Here is a 13,293-nt window from a genome sequence, read left to right on the forward strand (position 1 = left end):
AGAGTTTATACCATGTGTCTATTTCATGCACAGTTGCATACTGCATACTAAATTGCACTAAATTGTCTATAGCAAACCTTTACTGTAAATGAAATAGACTGTGCAGACCACAGCCTGTAAATAAAGAAGGATGGCATGACTTCTTCTTCCATGTAAACAGATGGGACCAGGCATTTAGCAGTGTTGGTGCGTTTATATATCTGCTTAATTTTGGGATAGTTGGAGGAAGTGGAGACACATTGTCCATCTTTTACATTCAGTCAATGGTGCAGACTCTAGCATGAAGAAGAACTCTAATGTACTTCTTCTCCTTCCAGCAAACATTTATTCAGACTGTTTTTATGAAATGACCTTCCTCCCATTTTATTTTAGTATGACCAAGGTGTACAATGTGATTAAATATGGACAATAAACTTATATGGATAAGATAACTTTTTCTCCTTGCAAACTAAATGAGATCTATTAGGAAAAGGTATTCATAATGATGATGATTCAAGGTAACAGGTACTTTCAAGTAATCAATTAATAGTTTAAAAATAAATATAATCAGTCATTGAATTCCAATTTCAACCATATTTATATGAACAGGGCATCCTATACAAGGTAGTATAATATAGATTGAATACTAGAGAAAGTCATGTAGTTACAACTGCATGGAAATGATAACGGTTAATTCATATTTGTTCCTTATTGACATGACAACAATCTCAGAGGCTCAGAGTCGGGGCTACTCACCGACACACTGGTTCCACTGGTAGTGCTGCACGTAGCCCTGAGGACAGCCGCAGCGGAAACCTCCCAGCATGTTCTGACAGCCGTGCTGACAGCGGTGGTTGCTGCCACATTCATCCACATCTGAGGAGGGGAAGCGAAATAAAGACGTTTCAGTTACACAACTAAGTGCAAACAGACGTGCAAACCACTCAGCTGAACTCTCGGGGAACACACACCCGACATTAGAGTTAATGAACCTGCTCACCCTCGCACTCCGTCCCTGCGGTGTCCAAGGAGAAACCTTTGGAGCATTCACAGTTGAAGCTGCCGGGCGTGTTGACGCAAGCGGCCCGGGAGCCACAGGCACTGCTCTGAGCCGAGCACTCGTTGTTGTCTGGAAAGAGAAAAGGCATTTCTTTTAATGAACTTTCCTCCTTAAGACAAAAACCTTTTTATTTGGTTGCAGAGGAGCACAGATCGACTCCCGTCTCGTGCTCACCGATGCAGGCGGTCTGGTGCTGGGTGAAGCCGGGGGGGCACTTGCAGGTGAAGCCTCCGATGGTGTTGACGCACAGGAACTGACAGTTATGCTGTTTGGTCGAACATTCATCCAGGTCTGCAGAGAAGGAAGCACAAACACCATATTAAATAAATACATGAAACCATAGAGCTGCTAAAAAAATCATTGTTTCAATATTTAATTTGCAACACACTAAGGCATTGGTGATTAAGTATTTATCACACTTATCAATATGGTATATAAGCCGCCTTCTTATGAAAAAGATCTTAAATAATATCTGAGTCAGAAATAGTTTCATACACCAAGCTGTCAGGAAGCTAAATTCTCTCCCCTCACTCCCCCCAGCCATATCCTCCAGCCTGACAGGAAGCCCCCCCTCCCACACACACACACCTAAAAACACTCAGGACCCTGCAACAAACTGTCTCTTGTACTTTTTGCACTTTAATCACTACGTTTACACTTTAGAGAACCTTATGCTGCTGTACTAAAAAATCTGTATGTTTACTTAGTGTGAGGAAATGTCTTGTGTTATCTGTTGTGCCTGTGCACTTTATATGTTTCACTGTGGGAGAGTGGGAAACGTCGTATCTTTCCCTATCTTTATCTTTAATATTCTTATGATGCTATTTATTCATGTTAGACACACAAAGAAGTAAATTGAGACTGCATGTACCTTTGCAGGTCTTCCCATCGGGCTGTAAGCTGTATCCTCTGGGGCAGGAGCACAGGTAGCTGCCCTCTGTGTTTTTACACAGGAAGTTGCAGGGCTTTGGAGACAGGCCGCACTCGTCCAAATCTGAAATTTGCACCCAAGAAAATTAGGAAAATTTGGGCAGAGGTGCTGTGGGAAAATGATTGTAAATCGAAAGCAGTGTCAAACCAAACTGAGAGAGCCTTACCGACGCAGGAGACCGCAGTGAAGTCCGCTTTATATCCCACGTTGCAGTGACAGCGGAAGGAGCCGATGGTGTTGATGCACTGACCGTTGTGACACAGATCCGGCATCACGTGGCACTCGTTGATATCTTGAAGTACAGAAACGGTTTAGACAACGATCCAAAGTCAGACACGAGCTCACACTAACAAACACATAATTCAGTCAAGTGTTTAAATCTGTATATGATAGAACTGTATGGGCCTGTTTTAGCGCTCCTCACCTCTTCCATCGGTGGTGTAGCCGGGTCCGAGTGGACACATCCTCTTGTACTGCACGGTGCCGGGCAGCGGGCAGAGCTCACACTGAGAGCCCCAGCCTCGGCCCGTGTTGCAGCAGCACTCAGACTTGGTCACACTGTTCCTGTTGGTGGACGACTGCTGGCACATGGTCTGCAGGACCTCGCTGTAGCAGAAGCCCTTTCGGTTGTCTGAAGGGAAAAGAAAAGACAAATGGGTGATTGGAGTTAGACATTGGGGCGGAACAATGGCCACCCACTTTCAGAACGGCTCTCCTTCATTTTCAATTTCCCATTCGCTCTCCACATTGATGTTTCAGAAAATCCTCATAAAAGAGTTTTACGCCTGGAACCAGTGCGACCACCAACCAGATGAATCGTGACCATAAAACTTTTTTGGGGGGGCGCAAAAAAATAGTAAATGGAAAAAAGTCAAAGGTACCAGACTGTGTTCATAATAATTCTAAGAGTGAAGGAACCTACGTATCCCATTAACCACTGCAAATGATCCCTTTCCAATGATTTTGAGTGTTTCTCCTTGAATTTGGACTTGTTTCCTCATCTTTAAACCAACGCAGCATGTTAGACAGGTAAGGGAAATCCTGTTTGCTCTGTGGTAAACGTAACCCAGAAGCACTCGAATGAGCTGACATGATTTTCACATTGAACATTACCAAACAGCGAGGTGCATGAATCAAAGACAAAGCTATTACACCTGAGGATTGTGGGTAATGTAGAAGTTCTCTGTGACATCAGTTTACCTTAAGCACACTTGATATCATACGGACTTCTGCATATAACATCTTTTCACCATCTCGTAGCTTGTGGTAAGTAAATCTTTACCCCCCGCAGTCTGACAACATGCTCTCCAGCGGTAATGATCTTACCGATACAATCAGTTCCAGTGGAGCTTGGCTCAAAGCCGTCGTTGCACTCGCAGCGGTAGCTTCCCACCGTGTTGACGCAGCGCCCGTTCTTGCAGATGCCAGGCTTGGCACGGCACTCGTTCAGGTCTGCCAGTGGGAAGAGCAAAGGATGAGCGAGTGAAGAAAAATCCAATGACAGCAGAAGCTGTCGTGTGTCGACTGAGGTGAACACCTCATATAAGGTTGAACATTTTCTCTCACCCATGCACCCCTCTCCGTCGGGTCTGCGCTGCATGCCAGGAGGGCAGATGCACATGAAGTTTCCGATCAGGTTCTTGCAGGTCATACCCTTGGAGTCACAGTCGTCCAGACCCTCAGAACACTCGTCCTGGTCTGGGAGGAGACGGGGAGAGATGGCCGGTGAGCAAACCTCCAGCTACGTTACACTTTGCAAACAGGTAATCTGCCTGCGTCCTCTCACCTCTGCACATGCGCAGGTCATCTCTCAGCACGTAGCCAGCAGGACACATGCACTCGTAGGACCCAAAGGTGTTGACACAGCGGAAGGCACAGAGCAAAGGATTCTGGGAGCACTCGTTGATATCTGAATGACAGGGAGAGAGCAACAAGGTTGTGTCATTTAAGTTTATGATGCAGAACGGCCTTGTGCAAATGTGTTGAGTGTCTTGCTTTGTAAATGTCTGACCTTCGCAAGTCATCATGGGTCCCGGTTCGAAGCCGTCCTGACACAAGCACTCAAAACCTCCCACCACATTGGTGCAGGTGCCGTTTCCACATGGGTTTCCTATGGAGCACTCATCAGTGTCTGGAAAAGATGGAGAGCAAGGTTAGAACAGGAGGCAATTAAAAGCAAGCAAACATTTATGATGTACATTTGATTTTACAGACAGTTGCTAGCAGTTTAAATGTTAGTCCAAAACACAAGAGTTAAAAAGCTGAAAGCAAACTTGTGAAATCATGTTCAAGAGGCCAAGATGCCACAGTGATGTGGACCAGTGACCACCCGAACATAATCAGTTTGTCCACTAAAATAAAATCTAATATGTTTATCCTTGATTCCAACTGAGCATTAGAGCAATTTAAAAGAAACTCCCTCGATGGATTATTGAGTTATCGGGTTTCACAAGAATAGACAATTCAAAAAACCTAATGCCTTCTGCTACAGGCCGTCGGAGCCATGAACATTGATCGGGCTATAATGCAATTCTGGTGTTGGGAAAATAATATCAGACCTGGCTGCTAATATTGATTTCAGTGATACATTCTGTGGCCATAAAGCCCCGTGAGATCATAGTTTCTAAAAAGGAGCCACTGAGCCATCGATTTTTTTCCTGCTCATCTTCTGCAGTTTCATGATAAACACATAAACATGATTCTTCTTGTATGAATCACCAGTTGGTAAAACTGATGCCTTAGATCTGTCGGTGACAAAGTATGGATTGATAAGTCTGCAGACGGTGTTCTTCAGTTGCAGAGAACATCTCACCTATACAGTTGACTCCAGTGTAGTCCAGGTTGTATCCGAAGGGACACTCGCAGCGGAAGGAACCATCGGTGTTGATGCAGATACCGTTCTCGCAGATGCCTGGGTTATCCAGACACTCGTTCATATCTATGGAGCGTAAAAACATATGCATATTTCAAAATATATATATATGTAAGACCACCGATATCGCCTCTCTTTTTTATAATCAAGGGTTGTTACTGTGGCAGCCGCTCACCTTCACGAGCATTATTCGGTCCAGGCAGAGCTCCGTGGCCGAAAGGACACAGAGTGTTGAAAGCAGCTAGAGAGACACACACACACACACACACACACACACACACAAAGGTCAGCTTCGTTATTTTACAATATGATTGTGTATATTGTAATGACAACATGTGTGTGTCTGTGCTACACACCATCCCTCTCTCGGGGGCACAGCTCACACGGAAGGCCCCAGCCCTCTCCAGGCATATTGCTGCAGCAGCACTTGGCCTTGGTTGTGTTGAAAGCTTTGGGGACGGAGCATTTGCCGGCGTCGAATTTGGTGAAACAGAAGCTCTCTCTGGTGTCTGCAAAAATACAAATTAAGAGTTAACAGGAAATCCAGGAATCTCTTGTTTTTCCATGTCTGTGATCCATCTTCAACGCTCTCTGCTGTGATGTTAACTAACAGCTTCACTCACCGTAGCAGCGCCGCTTGTTGTCAGAGAGCACGAAGCCCGGCTGGCACGAGCACTGGAAGCTGCCGGGGGTGTTGGCGCAGGTGCCGAACTGGCAGATGTTGGTCTCCTCGCACTCGTTGATATCTGGGGAGGGAGCGGAAACGAGGGCAGGGAGGTGAGCATAGAGATGTGTGTTCTCAATGTGTTCTTCGTGGGCACGTGTGTGTTGGAGCAGATGGTCAGATCACAAATGTCTCTGACTCCCTGATGTTTAACTGGAGGTGATATCGGGACTGGCTGTTCCTTCAGAGTGAGCTCTTTTTTTTAGAAAGCGAGAAGGTTTAGGTCCTCACTTTCTGACCTTTAGGGAACTTGCCAATGAAGGTGGAGCTCTGACACAAATTAGAATTGGATGTAGCCATGTAAACTGACTTTTCATAAGGTTTAACTTTTTGAAGTTTGAGAGTTAGAGTTCAAATTTGGCTAGGAAGGTTGAGTTAGGAAGGTCTTTGTGCCTTTATTTCATTTACCTATACACTGGTCGTTCTGCACTTCATATCCAGGAGGGCAGATACATCTGAAGGACCCATCGAGATTCTGACAAGTTCCTGGAGAGCAGGTACCTGGCAGACTCACACACTCGTTGATGTCTGTGGGGAAAAAAAGTTCACGTGAGAAAATGCACGTCTGTGTTTCACCGGGCCAAACTTTACTTTTTTATTTAACCGCTTACCAACACAGTTCTTCCCATCTTGAGTATTCTCATAGCCCTCGTGGCAGAGACACTGGAAGGAACCCAGTCCATTGATACACTGTCCATTCCTGCATACTTGTCCCTGGAGGGTGCTGCACTCGTCTATGTCTGTAGGAACATGAACATTGAAGAGATTAGGACTCTGAGATATTCATGCATTTCCTGTGTCTTATTGTCTTTGTTACACAACTGGATATAAAATATACACTGTGAAATGCGTCTTTAAAATGTTTTCCTTTTAAAGCCAAAGAAAAGTCCAAACCCAGATACAATTTCTGTCTCCACATTGTCTCCAAGGGCGACATGTTTTTATTGGATGTTAAAGGTGTAATCTTTAATAACATGACAGCACTTGTTGACCTTTAGGAGGAAGCACTAAATGCCGGTGACCTTTAAAGACAGAGGCCGATAAACAATACACACCCATGCAGTCGTTGTTGTGTGTCAGCTCGAAGCCGGGGAAGCAGAGACAGTTGTAGGATCCCACTGTGTTCTTGCAGGTGCCGTTGCCGCACGGCTGTCGGTCACACTCATCAATGTCTGGAGAAAATGATCATTCAAAATGGTTCACAGATAGATTCTACATTTGCTAAAGGATTATACAGTATTATAAAGCGAGAGTAAAAGTTGTGTTCCTGTGTGGAGTGTCCTCCTCACCCATGCACATGGTCTGATCAGCTGTAGCCTTGAAACCGTTGTGGCAGAGACAGCGATAACTGCCCTGTGTGTCGATACACTCTCCATGGCTGCACACGTTAGGAATCTCCTGACATTCATTACGGTCTGAAAGACAGATAGAGTATTGAAAAAGAGATTCACATAATTAAAAGAGCTGCAATGAACGATTATTTCTCAAGATGTCAAAAAACATCTATAAGTATCAATATACCCGTTATTTTAACCCCACTTAACAGACAGTGCATTCATAAACTAGAACTGGCACTCAGTAGAGAACATACATTAGAGCAAAATCCAACAGTCCCCTTATAAAACCACAATTAAAAGTACTTAAACACATGGGGGGGGGTCTGCACCCAATTGCGCACAATTATAAATATCAGTCCCCAAAAACCTACGACACTGATCAAGATCCACTTATAATTCTCTGAGAAATCAACCAAAATGTTGAAAATGGTAGAAAATTCCTGTAGCCCAGCCCCCCGTCCCTGATCTGGATCCACACCTAAATGTATTGGGCTCTTCCATGGGTCATGCACCACCCCTCCACAAAACTTCATTGAAAACTCTAAATTATGAACTTATCTCAGCATCATTCCCACTGTTGAGTAACTGTAAATGCTGATGATTTCCCCACCCCACCAGTGGAAGCCCCTGCAACACGTTTTCCAACACAACCTTTGCTCCTCTTTAGTATGTAAAGACGTTAAACCCCCATCAGGCCTGTAAGGAAGGCTGGACTCACCCGTGCACGCCCCGCTGGGGGACAGTTTGAAGCCTGGCGAGCACTCGCAGCGGTAACTTCCTGGAATGTTGATGCAGTTGGCGTTCCGCTGGCACAGGTTGTCCCCACTGTTACACTCATCAATATCTACGCAGGAGGAAGGGAGAGAGAGAGAGAGACAGCGGTCATCAATCAACCGCTCTATAACTGTCTGGTCAGAGCAGACAGTCAGCTTGTGGACAGCAGGAGAGAACACACGGAGGCGCCATGTTGGCTCCGGTAGAGTTTAGACAGTCGCTGGCAGGTTCCTCGTGATTTAAGGATCCTGGCAGGCGCTCCCATGCAGAGCCACTACACTCGTCCTAACAAGGACATTACTCATGACGGGAGAAGCAGCCGGCTGCTCGCTGAGTGGACAGCCAGTGAGAGAGCATATCAGTATTTATATATGTGTGTGTGCATGCACCAATGTGTGTGAGTGTGTGTTGGTGCCATGTAGTAATGGCAGGTAAGACTTCTTTCCAAAACAGAATATACAAATATATAATATAAGTGACACAATGATGCAGAAGAGGAGATCCAGTGTGATGATCTAAAAGCAGGGGCATATCCAGGGGCAGGGCCAGGGGGGCACTGGCCCAAGCTGAAATCTGATTGGCTCCTGAAGTACCCCTGTCCTGTCAGTAGTCTTTAAATATACGTTTTGTAGAAATGTTGTGAAGTAAAGGAACAATGTTCAAATGGTAACAAGTAAACTTTGTGCCACACCACCATACATGTATCATCTCATACTAACTGTGTGTATGGACAAAATGACTGTTCTGTTCAGAGTTGATGATCTTCCAGTTGTTACAGGACATGCAGGGAACAAACTGGAAGAGTGAGACAGAAGAAAACATGCGCCTGAGTTTTACCTTCACATATGAGCAGTATGTTGTTGTAACTGAAGCCCATAGGACATTCGCAGCGGAAGCTCCCGATCTGGTTAATACACACTCCACTGGCGCAGATACCTGGGATCTCCCTGCATTCATCAATGTCTGCGACAAAAACAACAACAAAGAGCATTCAAATGATGCTCGCTGAATAATGTGCAGATCTGATGTTTCAACAGTGTTGCACTTACCAATCGGTTTGCCAGTGTGGATGTCGATGATGAAACCAGGAGCCATGTTACCGCACAGTATCTGGTACTCGTCTGGAAGAGTCGGGACACAAGAGACTCAGTGAACGGAGCAAAACAGTCTTTTTGTTTACAGAGCATCAATAAATCGTGTTGGATCTCGTTGTCTTTCCAATTTGACATCTGTATCAGAGTCATCTACATGTTTGGCACCTCTTTTTCATCCTGAGATGTTTGTATTCTTTTTTTTTTTTAATGCCGTTTTTGTTTTGGCATCTCTCGCAAATTAGGAAGGTCAACAATACGGGGTCAGTGAATGTCTGAAATAAGCTATGCAATCATGTAAAAAACATTTGTGTGATTGTGCGTTGGTCTGATGTTGTGTTTGCTTGGTGTTTTTCATCGACACTCACTGGTAGCAGGAGTCGGACAGGGCTCGCACGGCTTGTTCCAGGCCTTTCCCACGTTGTAGGCACAGCAGCACATCTTCTTGGTCATGTTGAACGACAGCTCGTTCTCACACGTGTCGTTGTAGTTGCGGTAGCACACGCTCTTCCTCATGTCTGTGTGACGACAATGACCAATGAACTAACTGACTTGGACATATTTTGAAATCGTGTTTTGTCTCTCTCCCACTCACCCATGCAGTTGTTTCCTCCATTGACTTGCATGTATTCAGGTGGACACACGCACGTGTAGTTGCCCAACGTGTTGTAGCAGGTACCAGGTCCACAGATCCCGATGTGAGCGGTGCACTCGTCAATATCTGCACATCGGAAAATAGAAGTGGTGAGTTGATACAGTTTGACTTGCACAGAGTAAATCATTCGGTGTGATCGCGGTCCTCACCCTCACAGATCCGAGTCTCCTCATTGAGATAGTAGCCCGCCGGACACTCACACTGGAAACTGCCAAACGTGTTGACACAGTTTCCACCCTGGCAGAGCCCAGGCAGCTCCTGGCACTCATCGATGTCTAGTGAAACAAGTTGTTAGAGCGATGGATGTCACACACGTATTGATTTTACACTGGCTTGTATAGTATATTGATTCACGAGGTGGTTTACCTTCCAGGATCACCGTGATGGGGTTGGGCCTGAATCCCTCTCCCCCTGGACAAAGAGTCTTATACTCCGCTACAGAGGAGACAGAGCGGTTACAGCAAGTTAGCTCGACTCTTCACAGAAGATGTAAGTGTAACAGCAAATCTGACTATTAAGCTATCACACGTGGATGTGCAGTAAATGTAAGTGTCGGCCCGAGGTGGCACATACTGGAGTTGGGGGCGGGGCACAGTTCACAGGGGTTTCCCCAGGCTCCGCCCAGGGAGCAGCAACACGAGGCTCGGGTCACTCCCACTCCAATCTCGGCACTGCAGGAGATTCCTCCATCGCCGCGTGCCAGGATATCCAGGAAGCAGTTCCCAACGCGAGTGTCTGAGGAAGACATATATGTTGTTGTGTGAGTCCTAAACTGAAATTAATATTGATATATGTTTATATTCTATTCTTTCATCTCTTATCCCACACTGTATCACTCATGGAGGGCAATAGGTTTTTCTGTATTAAGAGCTTCTTCTGTTTGTTTGTTTGTTTGTTTGTTTGTTTGTTTGTCTGCTCTCGGTGTGACTCACCCACGCAGCCCACTCCGGTGGGGTTGAGCTCAAAGTCAGCCGGGCAGTTACACATGTAACTTCCTGGAGTGTTCACACACAGTCCGTTGATGCAGTTGACAGGGTCCGCACACTCGTTTATGTCTGTGGTATAAAGTGACACACACAAGTTCAGGGAAACACACCGGATAACGGACAGCTTCCTGAATGTATGAACCTATTCGTTTGCATACTGATGTTGAAAGGGTAGCAACCATAAACAATTTTTATGTACACCCATGAGAATGTGATATATGTTTTTCCATGTGTGCTAGTATGCACATGGATTATTACTGATGCAGAAACTGATGCTAAATCGTTTTTTGAAGGGATTGAACAGACGACTAAAGCAGATCCATCTTTTTGCCTTTGCAGAGTTTTTGACATCTTTGGTCTGAAACTGTTCAATGGTAATGTGACTCTCGTCATGACACTATGATTGACAAAGAAACTCGAGTGTTGTCGTGATTCTACAGACGCAGTTACTGAAGCGTCCCACTGACCGGTGCAGTTCGCTCCGCTGCGGTCCAGCTCGTAACCGTCGTCGCACACACAGCGGAACATCCCCGGGAGGTTCTGGCACGTTCCAAACACACAGATGTTCTGGAAGTTACACTCGTCGATGTCTGTGGCAAAGGGCGACGGAGAAAGAGAGCGAGAGAGAGAGAGAGGGGGAGGGAAACATTTCTTTTAGCAAGGGAACCTGAACGAAAAAAAGCAAAAAAACAAACTGGGACAGAATGAGAGCGGCACCTTGACACGCCTTGCTGTCCTCCGTCGGTATGAAGCCCATCTCACACTCGCAGCGGTAGCCACCCGGAGCGTTCAGACACTGGCCGTTCTCGCACAGGTTCACGTTGTCCGCACACTCATCCATGTCTGAAACGACACATCAGATCGATGCATCAGATAAACGGTCGGGACTTGAACTTCGCTGTTCACGCCCCCCTACACCATTTGCAAACAAGAAAGTCGTGTCTCACCCGAGCACGAGAAGCCGTCTCCATTAAAGCCCTCCTTGCACGTGCACCTGTAGGACCCCGGTGTGTTGTTGCAGTCTGCGTTGGGGTTGCAGTTGTGGTCCTCGGCAGAGCACTCGTCCTGATCTACAGACGGAGGGACCCCGGACACAAGGTCAAATATTCTGCAGGGGACGGTGTTGCTCCTTTTATTGTGTATCTGTCAAACCAAACATGTCAAAGCGTTCTCTGGGCACTCACCCACACACTTGATGCCGTCTCCCGTCCAGCCGTCTCGACAGCGACACTTGAAGCTTCCGGGGACGTTGATGCAGGCAGAGTGCATGTCACAGTTATGAGCCCCGATCTCACATTCGTCCACATCTGGAAGGACATGCAGATAAATTCACCGATAAACACAACGTCAAATGATTTGAGCTCTGGATATTTTCTTGCAGAAGTCTGCATCTAAATTAAACAAATAACTAAAGGATATTTCAGCCTGAGTTTAACTTTTTACTAACAACAGCAGTTTTACTTCTGCTCTGGGTGTCTTTATATGGTTTGGTACAAATAAATAATGAATTACTAAAACCTAGACGTGGAACTGTATGCATGGATGAACTGTTTCTACATTCAAGATCTCTCCCTGATATTTGGATACGTGCATCTGTGTGTGTGTGTGTTTGCGTGTGCTTGTGCATGTGTGTTTGTTTGTGTGTGTGTGTTTGTGTGTGTGTGTGTGTGTGTGTGTGAGAGAGAGAGAGAGCGTGCACTCACCTGTGCAGCCCGTGGATCCCTTCTTGACAAAGTATCCCAGCTGACAGTGGCAGATGAACGACCCCTTGGTGTTCTCGCAGTCGCCGTGGAGACAGATGTTTGGGTTCAGATCACACTCGTTCACATCTGGGTCAGACGGGGAGGGAACAGACACAGATACTATGTGAGCAGTGTGGCCTTAGGAGGTCCGGGGTGACAGATAGTGAGGCTGACAGAGGAGGTCCCACAGGGGAGCCAGACAAGCTGGGAAACATCAGGTCATAGACGGGACGGCTGAATTAATAACAAAGAAAGAAGAAAAGGGAAGAAAATGCAAATGATGGACAAAATGAAAGAGACAAAGATGCCGGATTGTTTTTTCTCCTCTCACCGATACAGGTCCTCATGTCCATGGAAGCCATGAAGCCATCGTAGCACAGACAGCGGTATTCCCCGGGGATGTTGGTGCACTGGCCTCCGTCGCAGATGTCTGGTGTCTCCTCACACTCATCAATGTCTGAGTGAAACAGCAGAAACTCACTGTGATTTTGGCGGCAGTACAATATCATCAATAATTCAAACCTAATTTTCATATCAGAGACCATCATTATGTGATTTAGGTGGTTGGTTTTAACATTTTACAAAACGTTCTAATGCGTAAAGAACTGCCTGAAAATGACATGAGCGGTCACGTGTTGTATTTTGATTTGTTTTACCTGCGCAGGTCCTGAGATCAGGCATGAGAGCGTAGCCCTCACTGCAGCTGCACTCGTAGCTGCCCTCTGAGTTGGTGCAGTGGGTCTCACAGCCTCCGTTCATAATGGTGCACTCATCAATATCTGCAAAGAGGAGGTCACAGGGACAGCTTAGATCTCCGCGTCAGTTCAAGTTTAAATATGAGTGACAGACTCATAATAGTTCAATATACGGCAAGATTCATCATAAGCACATTTCCCAATGATCTTAAAATGTACAAAAGAAAGAAAATGTCTCCACTCACCGACGCAGCCCTGACGGTCCGGTGTGGCCTGGTAACCAGTGTCACAGGTGCACTGGTACGTCCCTGGCAGGTTCACACACTGTCCGTTCTTGCACAGGTTTTCACTCAGCTGGCACTCATTCACATCTGAAGCAAAAAGAAAGGTGTTCATGAGCTTAATAGAGATACTTTACGATCCCTCTTTTGCTAACGAATGGGTTTC

The 13,293-nt window shown here is 45.9% G+C and overlaps 1 protein-coding gene across 1 annotated transcript in view; it reads right to left on the reverse strand.

Annotated features, from left to right (window-relative positions):
* The window catches only part of fbn2b (fibrillin 2b), a 66,158-nt gene that overhangs the window by 3,951 nt on the left and 48,914 nt on the right, over nucleotides 1–13,293 (reverse strand). Inside the window, exons 28-62 of the mRNA XM_062395904.1 lie at nucleotides 13,092–13,217; nucleotides 12,808–12,930; nucleotides 12,483–12,608; nucleotides 12,113–12,238; nucleotides 11,594–11,716; nucleotides 11,357–11,479; nucleotides 11,127–11,252; nucleotides 10,877–10,999; nucleotides 10,356–10,478; nucleotides 9,997–10,158; nucleotides 9,790–9,858; nucleotides 9,573–9,698; nucleotides 9,364–9,489; nucleotides 9,137–9,286; nucleotides 8,727–8,798; nucleotides 8,515–8,640; nucleotides 7,622–7,747; nucleotides 6,856–6,981; nucleotides 6,622–6,738; nucleotides 6,178–6,306; nucleotides 5,975–6,094; nucleotides 5,466–5,588; nucleotides 5,199–5,351; nucleotides 5,018–5,083; nucleotides 4,783–4,908; nucleotides 3,982–4,101; nucleotides 3,757–3,879; nucleotides 3,537–3,668; nucleotides 3,297–3,422; nucleotides 2,395–2,601; nucleotides 2,137–2,262; nucleotides 1,911–2,033; nucleotides 1,214–1,330; nucleotides 980–1,108; nucleotides 736–855 (exon numbers count right to left, since the gene is read on the reverse strand). Of these exons, the coding sequence (XP_062251888.1) occupies nucleotides 736–855; nucleotides 980–1,108; nucleotides 1,214–1,330; nucleotides 1,911–2,033; nucleotides 2,137–2,262; nucleotides 2,395–2,601; nucleotides 3,297–3,422; nucleotides 3,537–3,668; nucleotides 3,757–3,879; nucleotides 3,982–4,101; nucleotides 4,783–4,908; nucleotides 5,018–5,083; nucleotides 5,199–5,351; nucleotides 5,466–5,588; nucleotides 5,975–6,094; nucleotides 6,178–6,306; nucleotides 6,622–6,738; nucleotides 6,856–6,981; nucleotides 7,622–7,747; nucleotides 8,515–8,640; nucleotides 8,727–8,798; nucleotides 9,137–9,286; nucleotides 9,364–9,489; nucleotides 9,573–9,698; nucleotides 9,790–9,858; nucleotides 9,997–10,158; nucleotides 10,356–10,478; nucleotides 10,877–10,999; nucleotides 11,127–11,252; nucleotides 11,357–11,479; nucleotides 11,594–11,716; nucleotides 12,113–12,238; nucleotides 12,483–12,608; nucleotides 12,808–12,930; nucleotides 13,092–13,217 (4,359 nt within the window). The remainder of the gene's footprint in view (nucleotides 1–735; nucleotides 856–979; nucleotides 1,109–1,213; nucleotides 1,331–1,910; nucleotides 2,034–2,136; nucleotides 2,263–2,394; nucleotides 2,602–3,296; nucleotides 3,423–3,536; nucleotides 3,669–3,756; nucleotides 3,880–3,981; nucleotides 4,102–4,782; nucleotides 4,909–5,017; nucleotides 5,084–5,198; nucleotides 5,352–5,465; nucleotides 5,589–5,974; nucleotides 6,095–6,177; nucleotides 6,307–6,621; nucleotides 6,739–6,855; nucleotides 6,982–7,621; nucleotides 7,748–8,514; nucleotides 8,641–8,726; nucleotides 8,799–9,136; nucleotides 9,287–9,363; nucleotides 9,490–9,572; nucleotides 9,699–9,789; nucleotides 9,859–9,996; nucleotides 10,159–10,355; nucleotides 10,479–10,876; nucleotides 11,000–11,126; nucleotides 11,253–11,356; nucleotides 11,480–11,593; nucleotides 11,717–12,112; nucleotides 12,239–12,482; nucleotides 12,609–12,807; nucleotides 12,931–13,091; nucleotides 13,218–13,293) is intronic.

This window comes from Platichthys flesus, chromosome 9, assembly GCF_949316205.1.
Source record: "Platichthys flesus chromosome 9, fPlaFle2.1, whole genome shotgun sequence".
Classification (NCBI taxonomy): domain Eukaryota; kingdom Metazoa; phylum Chordata; class Actinopteri; order Pleuronectiformes; family Pleuronectidae; genus Platichthys; species Platichthys flesus.